The 18,930-nt window shown below is 38.1% G+C and overlaps 1 protein-coding gene across 1 annotated transcript in view; it reads right to left on the bottom strand.

Moving 5' to 3' along the window:
• The window catches only part of LOC122968412 (astrotactin-2-like), a 287,140-nt gene that overhangs the window by 179,601 nt on the left and 88,609 nt on the right, over positions 1 to 18,930 (bottom strand). The window contains exon 3 of the mRNA XM_044333604.1: positions 18,139 to 18,568. Coding sequence (XP_044189539.1) covers positions 18,139 to 18,568 — 430 coding nt within the window. The remainder of the gene's footprint in view (positions 1 to 18,138; positions 18,569 to 18,930) is intronic.

The following is an 18,930-nucleotide window of genomic DNA, read 5'->3' as shown; positions in this document are numbered from 1 at the left end:
TGTCTCATAAGCAGTGGATGCCAACAGCATGCTGCCTCAGTCAACGTATTCCTGGTGGTCTCACACTGCCCAATGCGAGCAGATAACCCTCAGCATTCTGATTTTGTTGGGCTGCAAGGTTGTGCTTGTTTATGTATTTATGCAGGCTTTTCATGAAAGTGTGTATGTATATGCAAGTGTTTGTTTTTGTGGATGTAAATGTTTACTCATTTCTTAACTCCCACCCCGCTTGTATTTCCTAAATCCTGTCTATTGAGTATATTGCTTTCACAGCAACACCAAAGTTAACATAATTTGAACTCAAGACCCGTGTTTTCATGTTTTCATGGACCTCACCATAGTCTGAAAACAACCTTCAAACCAAACGATTTGCAGTGTAAAAAGACCAAGAATAAATTAAAAAAATAAAAAACATCCTAACATCCTAAAAGATTATATATTCTACATATCCTTTCACATCCAATGTAAAGACCATGAGCAGTGTATATCTGAACAGGATTTTTCTGAAGTGTCCACTCCAAATATAATACAATCCATCATTCCCTTTCCTCTTTCTGCATCTTGCAGACTCAGGCCCCCCTGAGACCTCATCAGTGAGCGGTGCATTAATACAGAAACCCAGAAAGGTAAAATATGCTGCCATTTGCTCAGTGATGGACATGTACTCAGTGTCCTTATTAAGGGTCTACTCAGGCGACAGGGAAGCATCAGTAGTCAGACAAAACACAAAAAGGCATAGCATTAAAAGAGTACTCCACCGACTTAGCAATGCACTCATGTAACATTGTCAGACTCACAATGGATGAACGGATTTTTAAGCTAGAAGATAGGAATTGAACTCAGGAGCAACCTAAAAATATGAATTGGTAATGTCAAATCCAAATTAACATTTTGTCACATCTATTCACTTATGTTTGTAAATCATTTCTGGTAAATACCTGCAGGGCCACTGCTTACATGGTGAACAGAAGCACTTTAACTCTGTTTTTAAAATGACTTTTCCACTGCACCATTACTGAGGTAGATCTAGCAAATGAAACAGAATCTAAAATAATGTGTGACCAACTCTATCTCTTTAATTATTTGTGTATTCTGCAGTTGTGACATTAACCTCTACCACAGGTGTTTGGCAAGACACCCTTTTTTTTGTTTTTTGACTTTGTCATTCTAGTTTGACTGGTGAAAAAATGTTTCCTTAATAATGACAGGAAGAAAACTGATTAATTCATCAAAAATATTTCCCCCATGCAATTAATTTCAAAGCATACAATATACTCTACAGCACCATAAAAATCAGTTTAACTTGTTTGTAATGCTAACTGACACTACTAATACTACTAATGCTATATATTTTTTAGTAATTTGCAGATATATATATTTCTAAAAATATATTGTTAGATATCACAGCAAAATCTGATACAATGCCTGCATCTGATGCTTGTACCTTCACAGAAAATGATACCCAGCACCAGGAAGGGCAACAGTTGTTCTGTCAGCGAAAAAATACCCTGAAGGACTAGCTACTCCAAAAAGCCAAATGAACAAGACTAGGCTGGCTTCCACCAAATTGCTGATACAGCCACGGGAATTACTGTCTGTCAGAAACTGAAACCTTTGACCATGCTCTCCGTCCATAAATAGTGTTTGACCCTTATTTCTCTTAGGCTCAAGAAGATATTTCCTCTCTACTGAAAGTCAGTGAGACACAAGGCAGCATATCCAGGCTCTTCAACAAAGCCCTATGCCCTGAGGCAGGTGGTGATACAGCTTACAATGCAGCTTGGAAGATGGATTACAGTGCTCTGAATTCATGGTAGGACACAAGGGTATTGACAAGAGCCTACAAATGTCGTCTTTATAATTAAACTGGACTCTGCATCTTCTGTTTACATTCTTAAAGATGTCATTGCATTACATGTTGCTTCTATTATGGGAAATCAAGACTGTCTTCTCCAGAAAAATGAAAACACTGGTTGTTTGTTCAACCAGCATAAAGCAACAACATATCAGTCAACCACTTTGGTCCAGACAAATATATCCAGACAAACAACTATTAGATGGATTGCCATAAAATTCAGTACAGACATTCTTCATCCCCAGAGGATGAATCCTAATTATTTTAGCATCACCTGCAGATCAAGGTTTCACTTATCCAATGAAATATCTCAACATCTACTGGGTGGATTAGCACAAACTTCTAGGGCCACCATGAGAGAAACCTTTCTGCTTTGAAGTGAAATGTCTTGACAACTACCAGATGAATTGCCATGAAATTGCCAGACATCTATGTTCCCCTTAGGATGGATTGTACTAACTTTGGACATCCCCATCAGGTCAAACATTTTAATACTTTGGTTTATGAATCTATACCTGAAAAACACTTACATCCTTGTACTTAATATTTAGTGCTAATTAGAACATTTAGCATGGTAACACACTAAACATGGTAAACACTGTAAAAATTGTACCCGCTAATCATTAGCATGTTAACATTGTCATTGTGAGCATGTTAGCATACTGACTTTAACATATAGCTCAAAGCACAGCTGTGCCTACAGTACAGCCTAAACAGAGCTGCTAGCATGGCTGTAGGCTATACTCTTGGTCTTTGACCATGGCAGCAATCTTTTCATAAATTAAACCATGACAATGATATTTATCTCACCTCAACCAAGTAGCATTAGTCGTCCAAACTAAACCACACCTTACCTCCCTTTGACATTAAAGCAATACTCATTATACAGCCAGAATGGACACCAAAGAGTAAACTAAATGAAATGATAAATGTTTACCCAAGGTGGAAGCAAATGCAGTGATATAATGTATGCACCTATTGGCAATTTAATGCCACCTCTTCCACATGCATGTTTTAACAATTTGGAATCAGTTATGGACTTGTCCTTTTCTTAGCCACCCTGCCACGCAGCCCAACAGCATTCATATTCACAGAGGCAGATGTAGCCACAAGGGAAATGATGAGAACATTTCTGTAGATCTTTGGACCCTACAAACCCCTGCTGTTTTAATTTGGAGCAAATCTGCAGGAAGAAAAGACACTGTGAGCCAGAGAAATTAAATTCCTGGAGATTTCTATTTTTTTCTATTACATTTCCTTTTATTACTCGCTTTCTCACTTCTTCTTTTTTTTGCCTCTACCTCCAACACATGCCAACACATACACACACACACATGCATTCAGGCAAAAGTCCTGCACACATAGTACTCCAGTCGCATCTCTATTTCTTGTTTTCTCTCCTCCCCTTCATGGCTTGGGGAGCAAATGAGTGCAGCTGAGATCAATGGAGAGGAAATAGGGGTTCGCCTCAGCTCTGATTCCCTCTGTGATTTATTAAATTTGCCATTGTTTCAATAGGAGAAGTCCAGTGTAGCTCTCTGGGAAAACTTTGACAGCACTGCTTCTAGACATGTGACAGGTACATGAGAAGAGAGTAAGAGGTTAGACAGATACAAAGAAAAAGACAAAAGTGTTGGGAAAGACAAGGGATACAGAGATGAATAGAGAGTGGCTGAGAGAGAGAGAGATAGAGGCCGAGAAGCGTCAAAAGGAGATGGGTAAACAATGGATGCCACGGATGTTGAAGGAAGGAGAAAGGAGATAAAGTTGGGAATGAGATGCAGATAAAAGAGCCAGGAGGAATAAAGAGCAGAGGGTACAGGATCATGAGCTGAAAATATGAGAAGAAGATGGTAGGGGGAATAATAATGGGGAGAAGAAAGTCATCACAGAAGAAAAAGAGCAAGAATGGGCAAAAATAAGAGTCGACATATGGTATTAGGGAGAGAAGAACAAAATAAAAAGGCATCAGTGAAAAATAACAAGCAAATCACTCACATGCAAATGTTGCATATTGATACTGGGGAAAAAAAGTCACAAAAAGAGGGTAAAATCATCATAGTCAAACAGTGCCATTTAATGGTGATTTATGCATCCAAATGCACTGTGACAGAGCTGGACAAGCATTAAATAGCATGGTTTCTTTCTATATAATCATATCTTACATTAAAATATGGTTCTCAACTGTCATGTCTAAATTAAGTTAAATTCCTGAAAATCTGTCACACTGGAACATCATGAACAGTTATCTTTTTGTTAAGATTATAGGATTATGTTCTAGTAAGTAGTTCTAGTCTTTAAGTGATGGGTATGGAATTTGGATTTGGAATCCACTTTGATATTTTAGATAATATCGTAATGTATGAACACTGAGATAATGCCGATCTATGCCATCATCTAACAGTGGCTGAGTTGGAGGCGACAAACTTTAAGAATTTTTGACAGGAGATAAAAAAGATGGATACCCATAAAACGAAATTGCAGGTTTCACCATTTCTCTATAAGAAGAAAGGCAGGGACATTGCATTTTTGTCAGGAGAGGAAAATATATTGACAAATGAAAAGGCTTCACATCTGAGGGATGTATAAAATCACCAAGAACAGACAAAAACTCCCCCACTCTGCTCACCTCTCTCTCTCTTCTGTGCAGGATTTGAACATTTACCATCTCATGCCTTGTCATTCCCAACCACTGGAAAGCATGTAATGTCCCATCTTTAGTCAGATGCTTTTCCTTTCTGCTAGCTTGCACCTCTACTATATTTTAGGCCCTTTGCTGTTTGCAGAGGAGCAAGAATAACGTGCTATCTATAGCTCGGCTCTTGCCATGGACCAGAATAAAATATGGATGTGTCTCTCCATGCTGTGCCAGCTGAACCCTCTGACCTCTAACTGCTCAGGCTGAAGCTCCTAAGTGATAACCACAAATTAGTCCAGGTCATGAGATTTGAGCACAAGATCAGACCTATACGAATATTTTAAATAGATTTTCCTGGTGCGACATGGTTGAAGACAGTATGGCTAAACACTGTATGGGTAAATTATTCTGTGTAAATCTTTAATAAGTAATAATGCCACAGTAACATGCAGCCTACTCCTGGCAGGAAATACCTGGAAACACCTACTGTAAGGCTTGTAAGCAATACTGTGCTCATGTGGAAGGCAGATCAGTAGCTAGAGGTAGTAAATAAAAAAAACAACAAAAAAAAACCTTTCTTAATTTGACAAAGCAAAAACTTTTTTTCCCCCCATAATATAAAATAAAACAGGAATAAACCAGCAGTAAATGCATTTGAATGCAACAATAAGGGATACAAAAAAACAAGTCGCAATTCACTCAGATCTGACCACATACAAGTATAGCCAAGGTGAACACAATTAAAACTTTAAAATCAGCCAAGGAGATGCTGTTTCAAATCCTGTTGCAGTCTATTCCATCTGAGTGGAGCAAAATATTTGAAGGCCTTTTTACCAATCTCTGTTTTGAATTTGGAAATTTCTCCTGAGATCTGGTAAAGCAGTGAATTTGCTGTTGGAGATGTAAGATATATGGGCTGTTTTCCTAAAAGGGCTTTATCAATTCATACTAAAGAATGCAATCAGTCAATCAATAAATAAATAAATACCCAACATAGTCTTAAACTGAACATGATAAAAAGTTGTTCTCCTCTATCCTGGGGGTAGGAATTGCATGGATGCCAATGGCCAAAAACCAGCGGAAGAAGTCAAGCACAAGGCATGACTCTTGAATCAGATCTCTTAAATTTGCATGTACTGTAAGTTACATGGCTTTGTAAGCAGTCCAGTGCAATCTTTAAAGCTGAAGGGAGCCAAGATCACATACATAATCAAATGCAACAGTAAGAAAAGCAGATAAAAACAGAAACATTTTGATCTTTCTCAGAAACATCCTTTGAGACTGCATTATTAACCATTTTCAGGCGTCATCTTAGATAACAAGGCGGAAACACTGTCGACAACGCATCCTGGGGAGGGTCGATGGGTTGACCATGTTCCACATCACATCACAAGCATCTCTAAACATGCAGTTTGGAAATTAATCAACTTTCTACAACCTGTCTAATAGTATGTAAAAACTTCTGGAATTGAACCTGAGTGCTACTTCTTATGCATGTTGATAAAAATTTGGAGTGGAGAGTCACAAAAGAGTAAGAAAATCATCATACTCATACTCAAATTGAAATTGCAGTGTGTGTATGGCCAGCAACCTACTATTAGAGGACATGGAGTATCCAGGTGACACTGGTAATTTCCAAATGCACCTTGAATCATCTCAAAGGTACTGTGGATACTGTAAGAGTCAGTCTTTTCCAATAAATTATCATTGTAATTGCACAGTGTCTTATTGTGTACTGTGATCTGTAGTTTGTGGCTTATTATATGTAGTTATGTATATTTCTGGCTAACATGTACTTATTTGTTGTAGTGTCAGCCCCCTCTCTAACCTTAATATTCTTGACTGTTTGACTGTAATATCTTCTTTAATTATAATTAGTTATTAATTACACTTCATGAGTCGTCTGAGTTTTTTTTTTTTTTTTTAACAGTGCTTTAACCTCGCACAGTGAGACACTGATATATGGGTTCATGGTTTTAAACATTTTGGCAGATCCCAAAGACAACAATAAATGGTAAGAATTATTTCCAGATCTTGCAATAGTGATAGTGGGAAATTTCCTGCACATGTAGTAACGGAAATGAAGCAGAAAAGACATTATGCAAATATAATTATGATAGGGTGCCAATTTATCATACCCCAAGATGATTCATCACACCCAGAAACAATTCAGTTAATTTAATACGCTGCAAGCAACAGTATTTTTCTTACAATTGCATATTGAGTGAAGGCAGGCTGAGGAGAACAGCTGCACTCCTGGATTCTCTCCTGAACGACCCAAAAAATGGAAGATGGTGGCTCAGACAGAGTTCAGACACGAGATTTAAAAGCATAAGGATATAACACAGGCTAGGAGATGATTTCAGCTTTGGTATCGAGAGTGGGTGTTTTCTGGTACTGCTGTGGGCCCAGACGAATGAGATATCCTTTCAGGCACTCAACCATGTAACATTTAAATTGTGTTGCTTTTGAATTGAGCAGCCTGTCTGGTAGCCCTGTAGATTCATGATAGCATAATCATACACCAGCATCAACGTAATCATCATTTGTGGGTTAGTGGATCATTGTTTTAATATCTGAATTTCACTCTTGTATGAATGCTTATCTTTTAGTACAAGACCACCTTTTAATATGATGTGTAAATACAAGGATCGTTGCTTCTTTTCCAGGCTTTATGTTTTGGACACTATAAATTATTAAGTTTTGTTTTTCACTGCCTTTTCTCCTTTAGCTTTTTCTGTTTTCTTCTCTAAAGTAACTGCATTCAAAAGTTCAAAGACGCTGTCCATGCAGTCATTTTGAATAAATAGCATAATAACTTTAATGAACTTAGAGTCTTTGAAATACTGGGAGCACAGAAACATTGAGGGATATATTGGCCATTCCATGTGGGTGAGCAGCCCAAACCACATTTCAAAACAACTTCATAAAGATGGCTCAGGAGTTGGCATGTGATCGATTCACATATATTGATTGGGTGTGGCCTTGGTGCTTACAAACCCATTTCTTCTAGCATGTCTTGCTTTTTTTCCTGTGTGCCTCTGACAAATGCCTCATGTTGGATCAGATTGCCAAGGCTTCATTTCTCAATGAGTTACTATACTTGGACTTACTGGCTGCTACTTCTTTATTTGCCTTTAAATTATTCCAGTCTTTTCTTCTCTAAATGATTTCATCGGCAGCTGCACTGTGCTTGGAGGGGTTTGCTCATTTTGTGCTCCTTTGAAACTTCCTGAAAACCACAATGCACTAGAGATAGCAGAGGCTATGATTGATGAAACTGACGCTGGCTGGTTTCACACTGGAGTGGGTAAGAAAGACTAGATTTTTATGATGTACTACTTAAAAAATGTCAATTCAGTCCACATTTATTGGATTTATTGCCTTACTTTATCTTTTAAGATACTGCCTACCTATTTGACCTTGATAATGCAATGACATTTGAGCATACTTGTACATACAGTATGTTTCTTCAAATTGTCTTATGCATCTTACAAAATTGGTCTCATTGATAACACACAGCTTCAATGCTTTCCATGGATAGGGCAACAGAAAGAATGGGAAGTCTTGGCAATTAACTCCCACCTTATCATCGGGAAGGATGACAAGCCTGATTCAGTATTAATCAAAACATTACCCTGAGCTAGCTTGAGTGTGCCAAGCTGGCAGCCATTTCTCATCAATGATGTCACATTAGCGATCTAAAGCTTGACACTGGATTATTACTCTCAAGTCTTGAGTTCAATTAGAGCTCAGTAAACACTTGATAAGCTTGTTAATGACAGTGGTCTTGTGGATGATGAAACAATACCTTTTTTTTCTTGGATGCTACTTGATTTCTCTTGAGAGTAAACCTCCCATAATGAAAACATTTAGGCACACACAGTAGAGATCATTAACATTGTAAATCTAAATCATTTTTTATCCAGACTTTCTCCATGGTTATAACTGCAAAAATACTCGGAGCACTGAAAATGCATTAATCACTGACATGACCTTATTCTCTACCACTCACTGGGTAAATTGTTGCTCTGGTTTAGCTGAAAGGGCAAAGTTTTAATACAAGCTCAATTGTTCCCTAAAAAGAGGGGAGAAGAAACAACATCCACATTCACTGTAGTTCTTGCAGTCAACAGGGAAATGTGTGCCACTTGTTCAGCTTTTGTGGAGTGGCTCCACAGGGGGGAGGAAATTTAAAAATCCACTGTACTAGCTAGGGATCTTTCCAAACTGCATGACTCTCTTTTTTCTATTTTCTATTTTCAAAGTTGTAAAATCTAAAATCTTTCAGCAGATTCTCGGTGGGTTACATGTGGTGCCCGAGGCCTCATCTGTGTTTACAATATAAAATAAATACCCAGTAATTGCATTCAGCACCCTTAACAAACAACTTAATTTAACTGAAAGGGGGAAAATGGCACAACAGGAAAGCCTTATGGGATAGTAAAATGCTTAACTATAGCAGAAAGTTAAATTTACAGGCCAAGCTTCTTTCATTAGCTACAGTAGGGTGCTAGAGTTTTCAAAAGAACAATCGCTATGTTGTACTAATATCTTTGGTCATTTGTTGGATCAGTTAATTCAAGTAAAAAAACAATTCTTTAGATGCACAACCTCTGATATCACTTACTAACTAACCTTTACATAGTAAAAATGTAATGTTTAATTACCTGTGTTGTACTGTACACTTACAGAATGTAATGCTATACTTTAGCTTTTCAGGCTAGACTGAATTTATTTTTCAAAAATGTTAATATTCTAAGTTGCTTCTTAATCCACCATGATCAGCAAGCACCAGACGGCACATTCTTGCTTGATTATAAGTTGATTAAAAGTGCAACAGACTGCAGTGACCTTCTGTCCACAGTGCAGATACTGTGCTGTTATCACATAACAGCTTTAAGTTAATTTTGTTCTTTCAGTTATCACAGCATAATGTGACCTTGAATTCTGCTGCCTCCATCATTTCTTACTGTATAAATAAGTGAGAAAACTAATGAAAGCAGGAGAAAAAAAAGCATTATTGTCAGTAGTCATAGAGGAACTTAGGCAGCTAAATGCATTGTGCTGCCTCCCCCAGCTCCCCCCGCTTCAGGAGTGTGTGTTAGACAGGGCTGATGAGAGTCATTCTACATGAGAATTGGATGGATTGCTTGTTATTATTGTGAGGACCAGTTCAATGGCCCCAGCCAAGACACCCTCAGCACTGTGTTGGCAGAGCAATGGTGTGAAGTGCTAGCCCAATCATATCTGAAGTAGTTCTTCAACTATATGGACTTGTATTATGTTTGGTTGCACTATTACAAAATAATATTCTCTGAATCAAGCTATTATAATTTTCAACTCAGTCTCTCTATGAGCACCTTACTATAATCCAGAAGACTTGTTTGGTCTCTAATGGCCTAAATTTAAAAAAAGAAAAACGAAAAAAAAAAGAAAATTGGCCACTGAATATGTTTCTAAATCAATACTGTGCAAAATAGGAAACTCTGACAATCTATTACCTAGTCACACAGTGCCGCAGAAAAAATTATGTATGCTTTTACAGTTGACAGTAATGAACCACAATGTAATCTCTTTGCCTGTTTGTCCTCCAGAGGCCTGAGGCCATTTCATTCCAGAGGGAGGATGTTGTTGACCATCCAGAACAATGCATTAGTAGCATTAGCTGTATATCAACTTCTGGTATTAGCTCTGGTCCCTGCTGCTGTGGCTCCACTCCATGAAAGGAAACAATTTACAGTACATAAGATCTTTGTCATGAAAATGTCATACAAATCCACACCACAATCTCAACATTTAGAATTTCCAGTGCTGCTTGGGGGCAACCAGAAATTGGTGAATTATTTTGATTTGAGATTTGATTAGTGCATATAACCATCTTTCTTTTCTCCTAACTTATAGTTTAACACAGGAAACAACCAACACTGTCAAAAGCAAGGGGGTAGTCGACTGGTAAGAGAGCCAATGTGATCGGATGCTATTTTTGATTACTGCTCACGATGGTGAATTCAGTTATTTGCTGTGGTTGTATGCTAAAATTGTAGCTGACAAGAAATTAAAATAGTAGGAAGTGTATTAGAAGCTTCATTTCTAATACATTTTGTACTATCTGAAAACAGGAACACAATTTCTGGTGAGTATTAATTTGATAAGATAAAAGCAAGAATACATTTCTCAAGGTCTGCAAGGACAGACAGCACATTATTTTCAAAATGTGTTTATAGCTGCAGGACAAAAAAAATAATTTTGACTCCCTTATTGAAACTGGTAGCTACCTGCATATTCAGAGTTTTTATGGTTTGTTTGTTTCTTTGTTTTCACAGCAGGTTTTGACCCACAGTTGAGATGTCTGTATTTTCCATTGTCTGTGTATTCACAGAATTACAAATTGTATCTTACAGACAAAGGTTTTCAGACTGCAGCTGAGATATGTCTGTTCTCATCTTAAAGTTGCTTTGTTCACATTCAAAATAATAAAATAGCTTTTAAATAATCACAGCATTTATTAAATTATTCTTGGTATTTTTTAAACCCAAATTGGATGTCCACAGTAAAAGTACTACCTGTGTAGAACAGTCCAAACAGATAAGAAAACACTGTTACACATTGTGGTAGTAAAAGGAAGCATTCACAGTATATAGAAAAAAAGAGTGTAGTCTATTGATGAACGATGGGGCATGGAAACTGGGCTGAAGAAGATGAGGCATTACTACCAACTACAAAAAGGGATTTTTGTGATGTTAGAATGTGCGGTGTCCATGGTGCCAATCTGATTAGATGTTAGTAACAGTACAAATGGTTGTTGTCAGAAGTAGCAGTAGTTACCGCAAGTAATTCATCTCAGTCAACTTCATGTTGACTGAGATGAATAAGCAACAGCTACTGTTAAGTAATCACTTTATCTAAAATATGAATAAAATACAATTTACAAATGCTAGGTTACTGAATTTGTTGTGTAATATTTGAATAATTGCTTGTTTGAAGAAGTTGGATACAGTACTAGTTGCACAGGGCTGTAAATCATTATGATAATGTGCAGGACCTCTACTAGGAGCCCTTGAGACTTTTCTATATAACTCCCTCAGTATCTCAGAGCTGCATTTGAACTGTATGACTCCAAGCACATGATATGTATGATTTCCCCGTCTGACAACATTGAGATTAGGTTAACTGTTCCAGTGGAAGATACAGGTGGCTGCTGTACACAGTAACCCGAGAAAGAGAGGTACAATATGTGTGATGATGGCAGTCTGATGGTGATAACCGGCCCCTGAGCACTTGTCACGCAACAAGATTTTCAGTGTGCTGCTAAGGTTTTTCTGCACCTCATTTACACTGTCCATGCTGCCCAATGCATCCCCAAAGCCATGGGAATCTTGCCTGAATAATGAAATTGACAGGCCTCATTTGTTTGGTTGTCTGTGTAACAAAAGCCAATGCCATGCACGACCCTGAGTTGGGCATTGCCATAATCCCTGGGGATAATACTATTGAGTTCAGTTGAATGGGGTTATCTATCAGTAACGACAGACAGATAAAGGATGGCTGGTATTTGGAGACTTTTGGGATGCCAAGCAGCAAAGAACAGGTTGGACAGGAGTTAATTGTCACTGTATTCAAATGTTGCCTCTTTATGCAGAGTACAGATGGGGAGGCAGAGGCATCAAATTAAATGGTGTGTGTACTATCTTTTGGAAAATGCCAGATTGTTCATGACGTAGATTGAAGGATATGTCAAGAGCTATACTTGGAAAAAGAAAAAAACAAAACAAAACAAAATCTGACAATGTGGCACATAAATTACTACAGCTTTATACAGAGTGCAAGGAATCCACATCAAAAGCGAGACCTGAGTGGAGCCTATGCTCTACTGAAGCATCCAGTCCACATCCAGTACGACCTCTGTTTGGCCGTCATCGTCCTCAGGACCAGCTGTCCTGTAAGCAGCAGAGGACAGTGGCCAGCCCAACTGTCTTCCCTGAGCTGACTAATTTTACTGGACAAAACAAGTTTTCAAGTAGGCTCCACAAGGAGCATGCAGGAAGAAAGCTGCATTGCCTTTAGTAAGCTCATAGCAACACTGGGGGTCTTGATAAATCATTATAGAAATCATCAGCAAGAGATTTTTGTGTTTTGAATGGCTGTCTGTGGAGAATACACTTCACTAAGCATGCCAGATAAAAAAAATAAAAAAAGACTTGGAGCACAAAAAAATGCAGGGGGTTCCTGTTGTGACATGCGTCACACATTTTATCTTTGAGTCTTTGTGGATTGAGACATTTGATAAAATGGAAGTGTAGGCCTATCTGTTCCCTGAGGTAAGCGAGTGACAGATGTCAAGAATGCTACAAAAAATGCTTTCTGTGTGGACTGCCCATAAGAGTGCAGCCCAATACCCTGCCTACACTGTATTTGACCTTGGAAGTAGTTGTTAAGGTGTGAAGAAATAGAGCTGGAGCTTAAAATGAGTTTCTCAGCGTCTCTGTAAAGAGCATAGCCAAGGCATTTTATTTAGGATCAGAACTCCTTCCTGGTAAACCCTTAGATATCACACAGCAACACCATGTTGCTACAATCACTCTCGACTTCACGTTCCTTTAGCCTATATGTGGGTCTCAGGTCTTCATTATTTTGGAGGTAAAACAGTTAACAGTTTAAACAGTTAAAGAAAATATGTGGTTGAATGACAAACTTTATGTTTGGCATTTGTATTAAATTTTGTAAAAAGGAAACTTGAAAACTGGTGTGCAGCATAGAAGAAAGTGACAATTTCTCCTGCTTGCAGATAAGGCTCAATTTATTTAATGTTGCACATGTTGTCACTCTAGTTGAAATACGTTCCTTAACATTAGTGAATGTACATTGAGCAGTCCATTGTCAATCAGTATGTGGTTGGTTGATGGTCCATTGTCAGTCAGTATGAGGTTGGTTGATGTGTGTTAGTGTGCGTGTGTATGTGTTACATCTTGCTGCTTACAACCAGTTTGCTTGGCTCTCTTCTTAGTGCCATTTAGACCCAATGGTCACATTTTTGTTATTTTGTAACAATGGCAGCCATTCACTGATTAGCCAAAAGGACATGCTTGTACAGTAAGAGCCTTGACCTCTCTGCCCTCCATCTCACTTCTCTATCCCCAGTGTCTAATCCCAATATTCTGCCTTTTCACATGGGAATAGAGCAGAAATTAACCTCTATCCCCTCACCTTCTTCTTCAAAATGTTCTGTTTCTTTTTTAAATAAGGTCTGCTTGATTTGAAACAGTTTCCACAATGGGGATCACAAGAGCAGGCTATAAATGCTATGGTAGTGAAAGGATGAAACAGCAGGTCAGCAGACAAAACATCATGGGCCCATTAAATCTGAGTTTGTCCTAATTATAATGGGAGAGAAGACAGAAATAAGGATATTTTGAAGCAGTGGAGAAGATAATTCACCTGTTAGGTCAGTGTCAGTAAGGCAGGGTTAAGCATGAATTGCAGTGATTACTTCTGCTACTTGTCCAAGTAGTGGTTGCACAGATTGAGAGAAATGGAGGTGATTTTTAAGGGTAAACATGATATATTCAAGCCTTAAGTTTTTGTCATGGTTTATGTGCAAGTTAGATATTTAGAATCATTATCAGTTACTGTCTGGGTCAGCGAATGTAACACAATTTTATCCTCCATTCAAATAATGTGAATGTGAATAATATGAAATTTCATGCATAATCATTTCATCATTGTTGAGATGTCAGTGCAGACTTCCCTTCAAAATCTGAATCTGCATTGTTCTTAGGATAAAATGAGATAATGTTCACTTTAATATGAACAAAAAATATCAGTGGTTTATCCTGTTTTCAATTTTTTTAAGCAACTGACAAACAAAGTAAACAGGGTTATGCAGAGTGATAAATACTATGGGAGTAAGAGGGCATTTCCACAAACTTCACCCATGCATTATTCAGTATGACATGAGTAACTGGGACTCCCTCTAACTCAGTCAGCACCCTTCAATTATTCAAGTCCAACTTTGCAGAGGAGTACCCCAGGTTCAACAGGATATGATATCAGATATTCATGCAGAATATTATAGATATTATAGATTTATGCAACAATGTGCTGCCACTTTGGACACCGTAGCTCCTTTTAAAATGTCTAAAGCCTGTCCTGCTTTAACAAAACCACCACCTTGGGTTAATGATGGTATCCAGAGCATTAGAAGGATGTGTAGACATGCTGAACGGAAATGGAAAGCTTCCAAATTAAGGTGCAATTTTAATGCCATGAAAGAGCTTTTAAAACAATTGAGCATGTGAAGGAAGAAAGATCACAATACTTCTCACATCTTATTGCTGCAAATCCTCACAACCCCAAGTTGCTATTTAGGACCATTAACTGTCTTATCCGCCGCCTTCCTGATTCCAATGAAGCCTCTTCTATTGAGAGATGTGAGACATTTCTGCCCTTTTTTGTTGATAAAGTTTCCAGCATTAGTACCCAAATCATGCCATCTCTGTTTATTCTGCCACACGGTGAGGTGTATCAGACTTTTGATTCATTTTATCTGGTATCCCAGTCAGGTTTACTGAGGATGATTAATGGCATGAAATGCTCTTCCTCTCCTTTAACTGTTTTACCCACAAGATTTTCAAAAGAGGTGTCTGCCTTTTTATCTTTGGATATTTTAGCAATATTTAACAAGTCTTTATCTTCAGGGGTTATTCCTCCAATTTTTAATCAGCTGTTGACCTCTACTGAAAAAATCAAACCTTGACACTGGCAATCTTAATAATTTTAGACCCATATCATCTAAATTACCCTTTCTGTCCAAAGTACTAGAGAAAGTGGTGTATTCTCAGCTCATATCTTTTATGAATGACCACTCACTCTTTGAAAAGTTTCAGTCCAGTTTTTGAATTCATCATAGCACAGAAACTGGACTTCTATAAGTTTTAAATGACTTTAGGATGGATTCAGATGCTGGCTGTTGTACTATTTTGGTGATAGACCTCTCTGCCTCATTTCATACAGTTGATTGTGGCAGATTAATTGATCAACTAGACAACAGGGTAGGCATGACTGGGATTGGTCCAGACTGGTTTAAATCTTACCTTAGTGACAGAACCTTCTCTGTATCAGTTGGGAAATCTCTTCTCTAGCTACGCAAGTATCACCTGTGGCGTTCCTCAAGGGTCTATCCTTGGCCCTTTACTGTTCTCCATCTACATGTTACCACTAGGTCAAGTTATCCGCAACCCCAAAATTTCTTTCCATTTTTATGCTGACGATACACAAATCTATTTGCCCATAAATCCATCAGATCTCCCCTCAGTTACCTCATTCACTGCCTGTCTTGCAGACATAAGGTCCTGGATGTCCAGTAACTTCCCAATATTGAACAATGACAAAACTGAAGTGATAATGTTTGAACCCAAAGCACACAGGGATTGTGTAAACCTGACTTTAGTTTCCCAGGGTTTGCAGTGCACCCATGATGCCAGAAATCTGGGAGTAATATTTGATTCAGACCTGAACTTCTCTAAACATTTTAGCAATATCACCAAATAAGCTATTGGCCATCAGGAGTATTGCCAAGATTAGATCATTTCTTTCATTCAGCGATGCACAAACTTTCGTTCATGCTTTTGTCTCCATCCATATAGATAACTATAACTTATTATTTGCTGGACTGCCCCAGAAATCCATCAACCACCTCCAACATGTACAAAATACTGCAGCTAGGGTTCTTACAAAAACTCAAAATATGGGCTCATTTCCCCTATTCTCGCCTCAATGCACTGGTTACCTGTAGTGTTCAGAAAAGACTTTAAAATTTTATTGCTTGTTTTTAAATCACTGAGCAGCCTTGCCCTGTCTTACATTATCGACCTTCTCACCCCTTACACCCCTGCTCGTGCTCTCAGATCTGCAGACAGAGGGTAGTAGAGCATTTGCTGTGAGGGCTCCACAACCTCCCATTGAGAATCAGACAAACTACCTCAGTGTCCTCTTTTAAAACTCTTTTTAAAACTATTCTTTTTTAATAAAATGACTTTTAATTAGAGTTTTTCTTTTTGTTTATGGCTTTATTTATTCTTAAGATTTTTATTCATTGTCTTTTATCTATGTTTCTCTTTATTGACTGCATTGAAATTATTCAGATTGCTATTGCACTGTGTATTTTCTGATTTTATGTCTGTGAAGCACTTTGTAAACTCGTTTTTGAAAAGCGCTACATAAATAAAGTTTTATTGTTATATATAAGTATTATTATTAATACTATTATAATTATCAACAAATGCCTCTACATACATATAATGTATGCTTTTAATCTGTTTTGCAGACATTTTTTGAAAAGTACCTAGTTTTGTCACTAATGGCAACATAGAATTTTTGTCCTTGCTTAAAGTACAGACCCCTGACTATGTTTAGCGAGGCCCAACGTGTCACCCGATGACACACCTCACTATCTAATCGACCAGACCAGTGGACCCTGTCACTTGACCTCCACACATTACATTAAATTACATGACACTGCATTACATTACTGCATGACACAATGATGTAGAGTCTATGGCTATGTCAACCGAGAAGGGGCAGTGGGAGTGAAAGCGTGTGGTTTCACTGTAGATGTGGAAATATTCATAGTTAATATGACTCATGGAATACAGGATTCTTAGATATCATTACCAGGGTGAAGAAACGATGTAAGTCATACGAAACTGCTTATTTTTGACAAAATATAAGCAGTACATGCTGTGCTATCAAGAACATGGGTGGGCTGGCCGGAGCCAAAGTGAACTGTCCAGGCTGAGCCATCTGGGGAGCTGGCACTGAGAGCCTTGACGGATGTACAAATCATGCTTGCAAAAGCAGGACAGCCACCACTGAGCACAACAGATTTTATAGGAGAACTCGCTATTTTTTTTTTGAATGCTGCTCGTAGTTGTATGATAGGCAAAACCAGGATCATGCTGTTAAAGGATAGATTCACAATTTTTCAAGTCTATTTTAAAACAATATTCAGGTGCCCAAATGAACATTGAATTAGGTTTTGCTCACTTTAATCATTCCTCCAGTATTATTAAATTATTAAAAACTAAAAGATTCCTCCAAATATGCTTACAATGTAAAAAGATGGGGGACAAAATCCAGAGTCCTTTTTTGTGCAAAAATGTATTTATCAAAAATAATTTATCTGAAGCTAATATGAGGCTTCAGCAGTCTGAGTTGGTCAATTTAAATAGAGATCCAAAGTTACAGTCTTCATTGGACAGTGGTTCCCTGTTGAACTATGGTGGAAGGATAGTAACAAAAAGAGAGACATTAGCACTGAAAAGACTTGATTTTACTAATTTGGATGGCTGAAGCTTCATATTAGCATCACATAAACTTTTAAATACATTTTTATAATGTGGATTTTGTCCCCCATCACTTACATTACAAGCACATTTGGGAGGGATCTGTTAATAGTCAGCATGAACAGGATTGCTACCTTGATTACCTGATGATGACCTATTTCAGTGTTCATTTGGGCACCTGACTATTGTTTAAAGACTTAAAAAAATTGTGAACCTATCCTTTAATCTTACAGCTATCACACAATTAATCTTCATTTTACTGTGTTTATTAAGGGAAAATGTATTTAAGACAACCAACCTACCTCGTTTTTCAAAATTATGTTTAAGTTCATCTTCCTTGCACATAATGTCAGTGTGTCCTCCGATGCCAATGCTAACTCCATAGTCCTCCTGAACCTTCCCATCACTCAGCTTGTTGTGGAGCTGGTTGGGTGTGGAGTTAAGTGAGTGTCCACCTTGCTCCTCTTCATCACAGTCGTAATCATCAAGAATGGGAGTCTCGCGAATGGGCATACCTATGACAGAGGTGCCATGCTGGTGAGTGCTCCGAGAGCCCCGGTAGCTGTCACGGCCCTGGGGTCCAAGTAGAACAGAGGGAATGTAATGGATCTCATGGGTGGCCTCGGTGCTGGCACTCTTCTGGGGAATACGGCGACGCTTGCACCATCGATGGCGTGTATACAGAACAAGGGTGAAGAGGAGAATTAGGAGGAGCAGAGCGATGAGGCCTCCCTGAATAAAAGCAGGAGAAAAAAGAGAAAGAGAATGTGAGGACAGAACACAAGGACAACAACTCTGATGTTAACACTTCACTGGTAATGTCAATATTACATGTGTTATACAAAAATGCGAACACATAATACATAAAACTATACCTCAAACAATAGCAATTACAATCACAGCTTCAGTGCCAATTATATTAGGCTGAATGCCAGTTAGCACCATTTGTCAGCTATTAAAGAGGTCTGGCAATCAACATTTCAATATGAGTTCTCAAAGCAACATGAGGTAACTGGGTCCTCAAGAGACCAAATACTTTGTACAAAGACTACAGTACAAGTGCATTGGTCAAAAATAATTAAATCAATTTGGTA

Source organism: Thunnus albacares, chromosome 18 (genome assembly GCF_914725855.1).
Source record: "Thunnus albacares chromosome 18, fThuAlb1.1, whole genome shotgun sequence".
Classification (NCBI taxonomy): domain Eukaryota; kingdom Metazoa; phylum Chordata; class Actinopteri; order Scombriformes; family Scombridae; genus Thunnus; species Thunnus albacares.
This window is presented reverse-complemented; position numbering and strand designations above follow the sequence as displayed.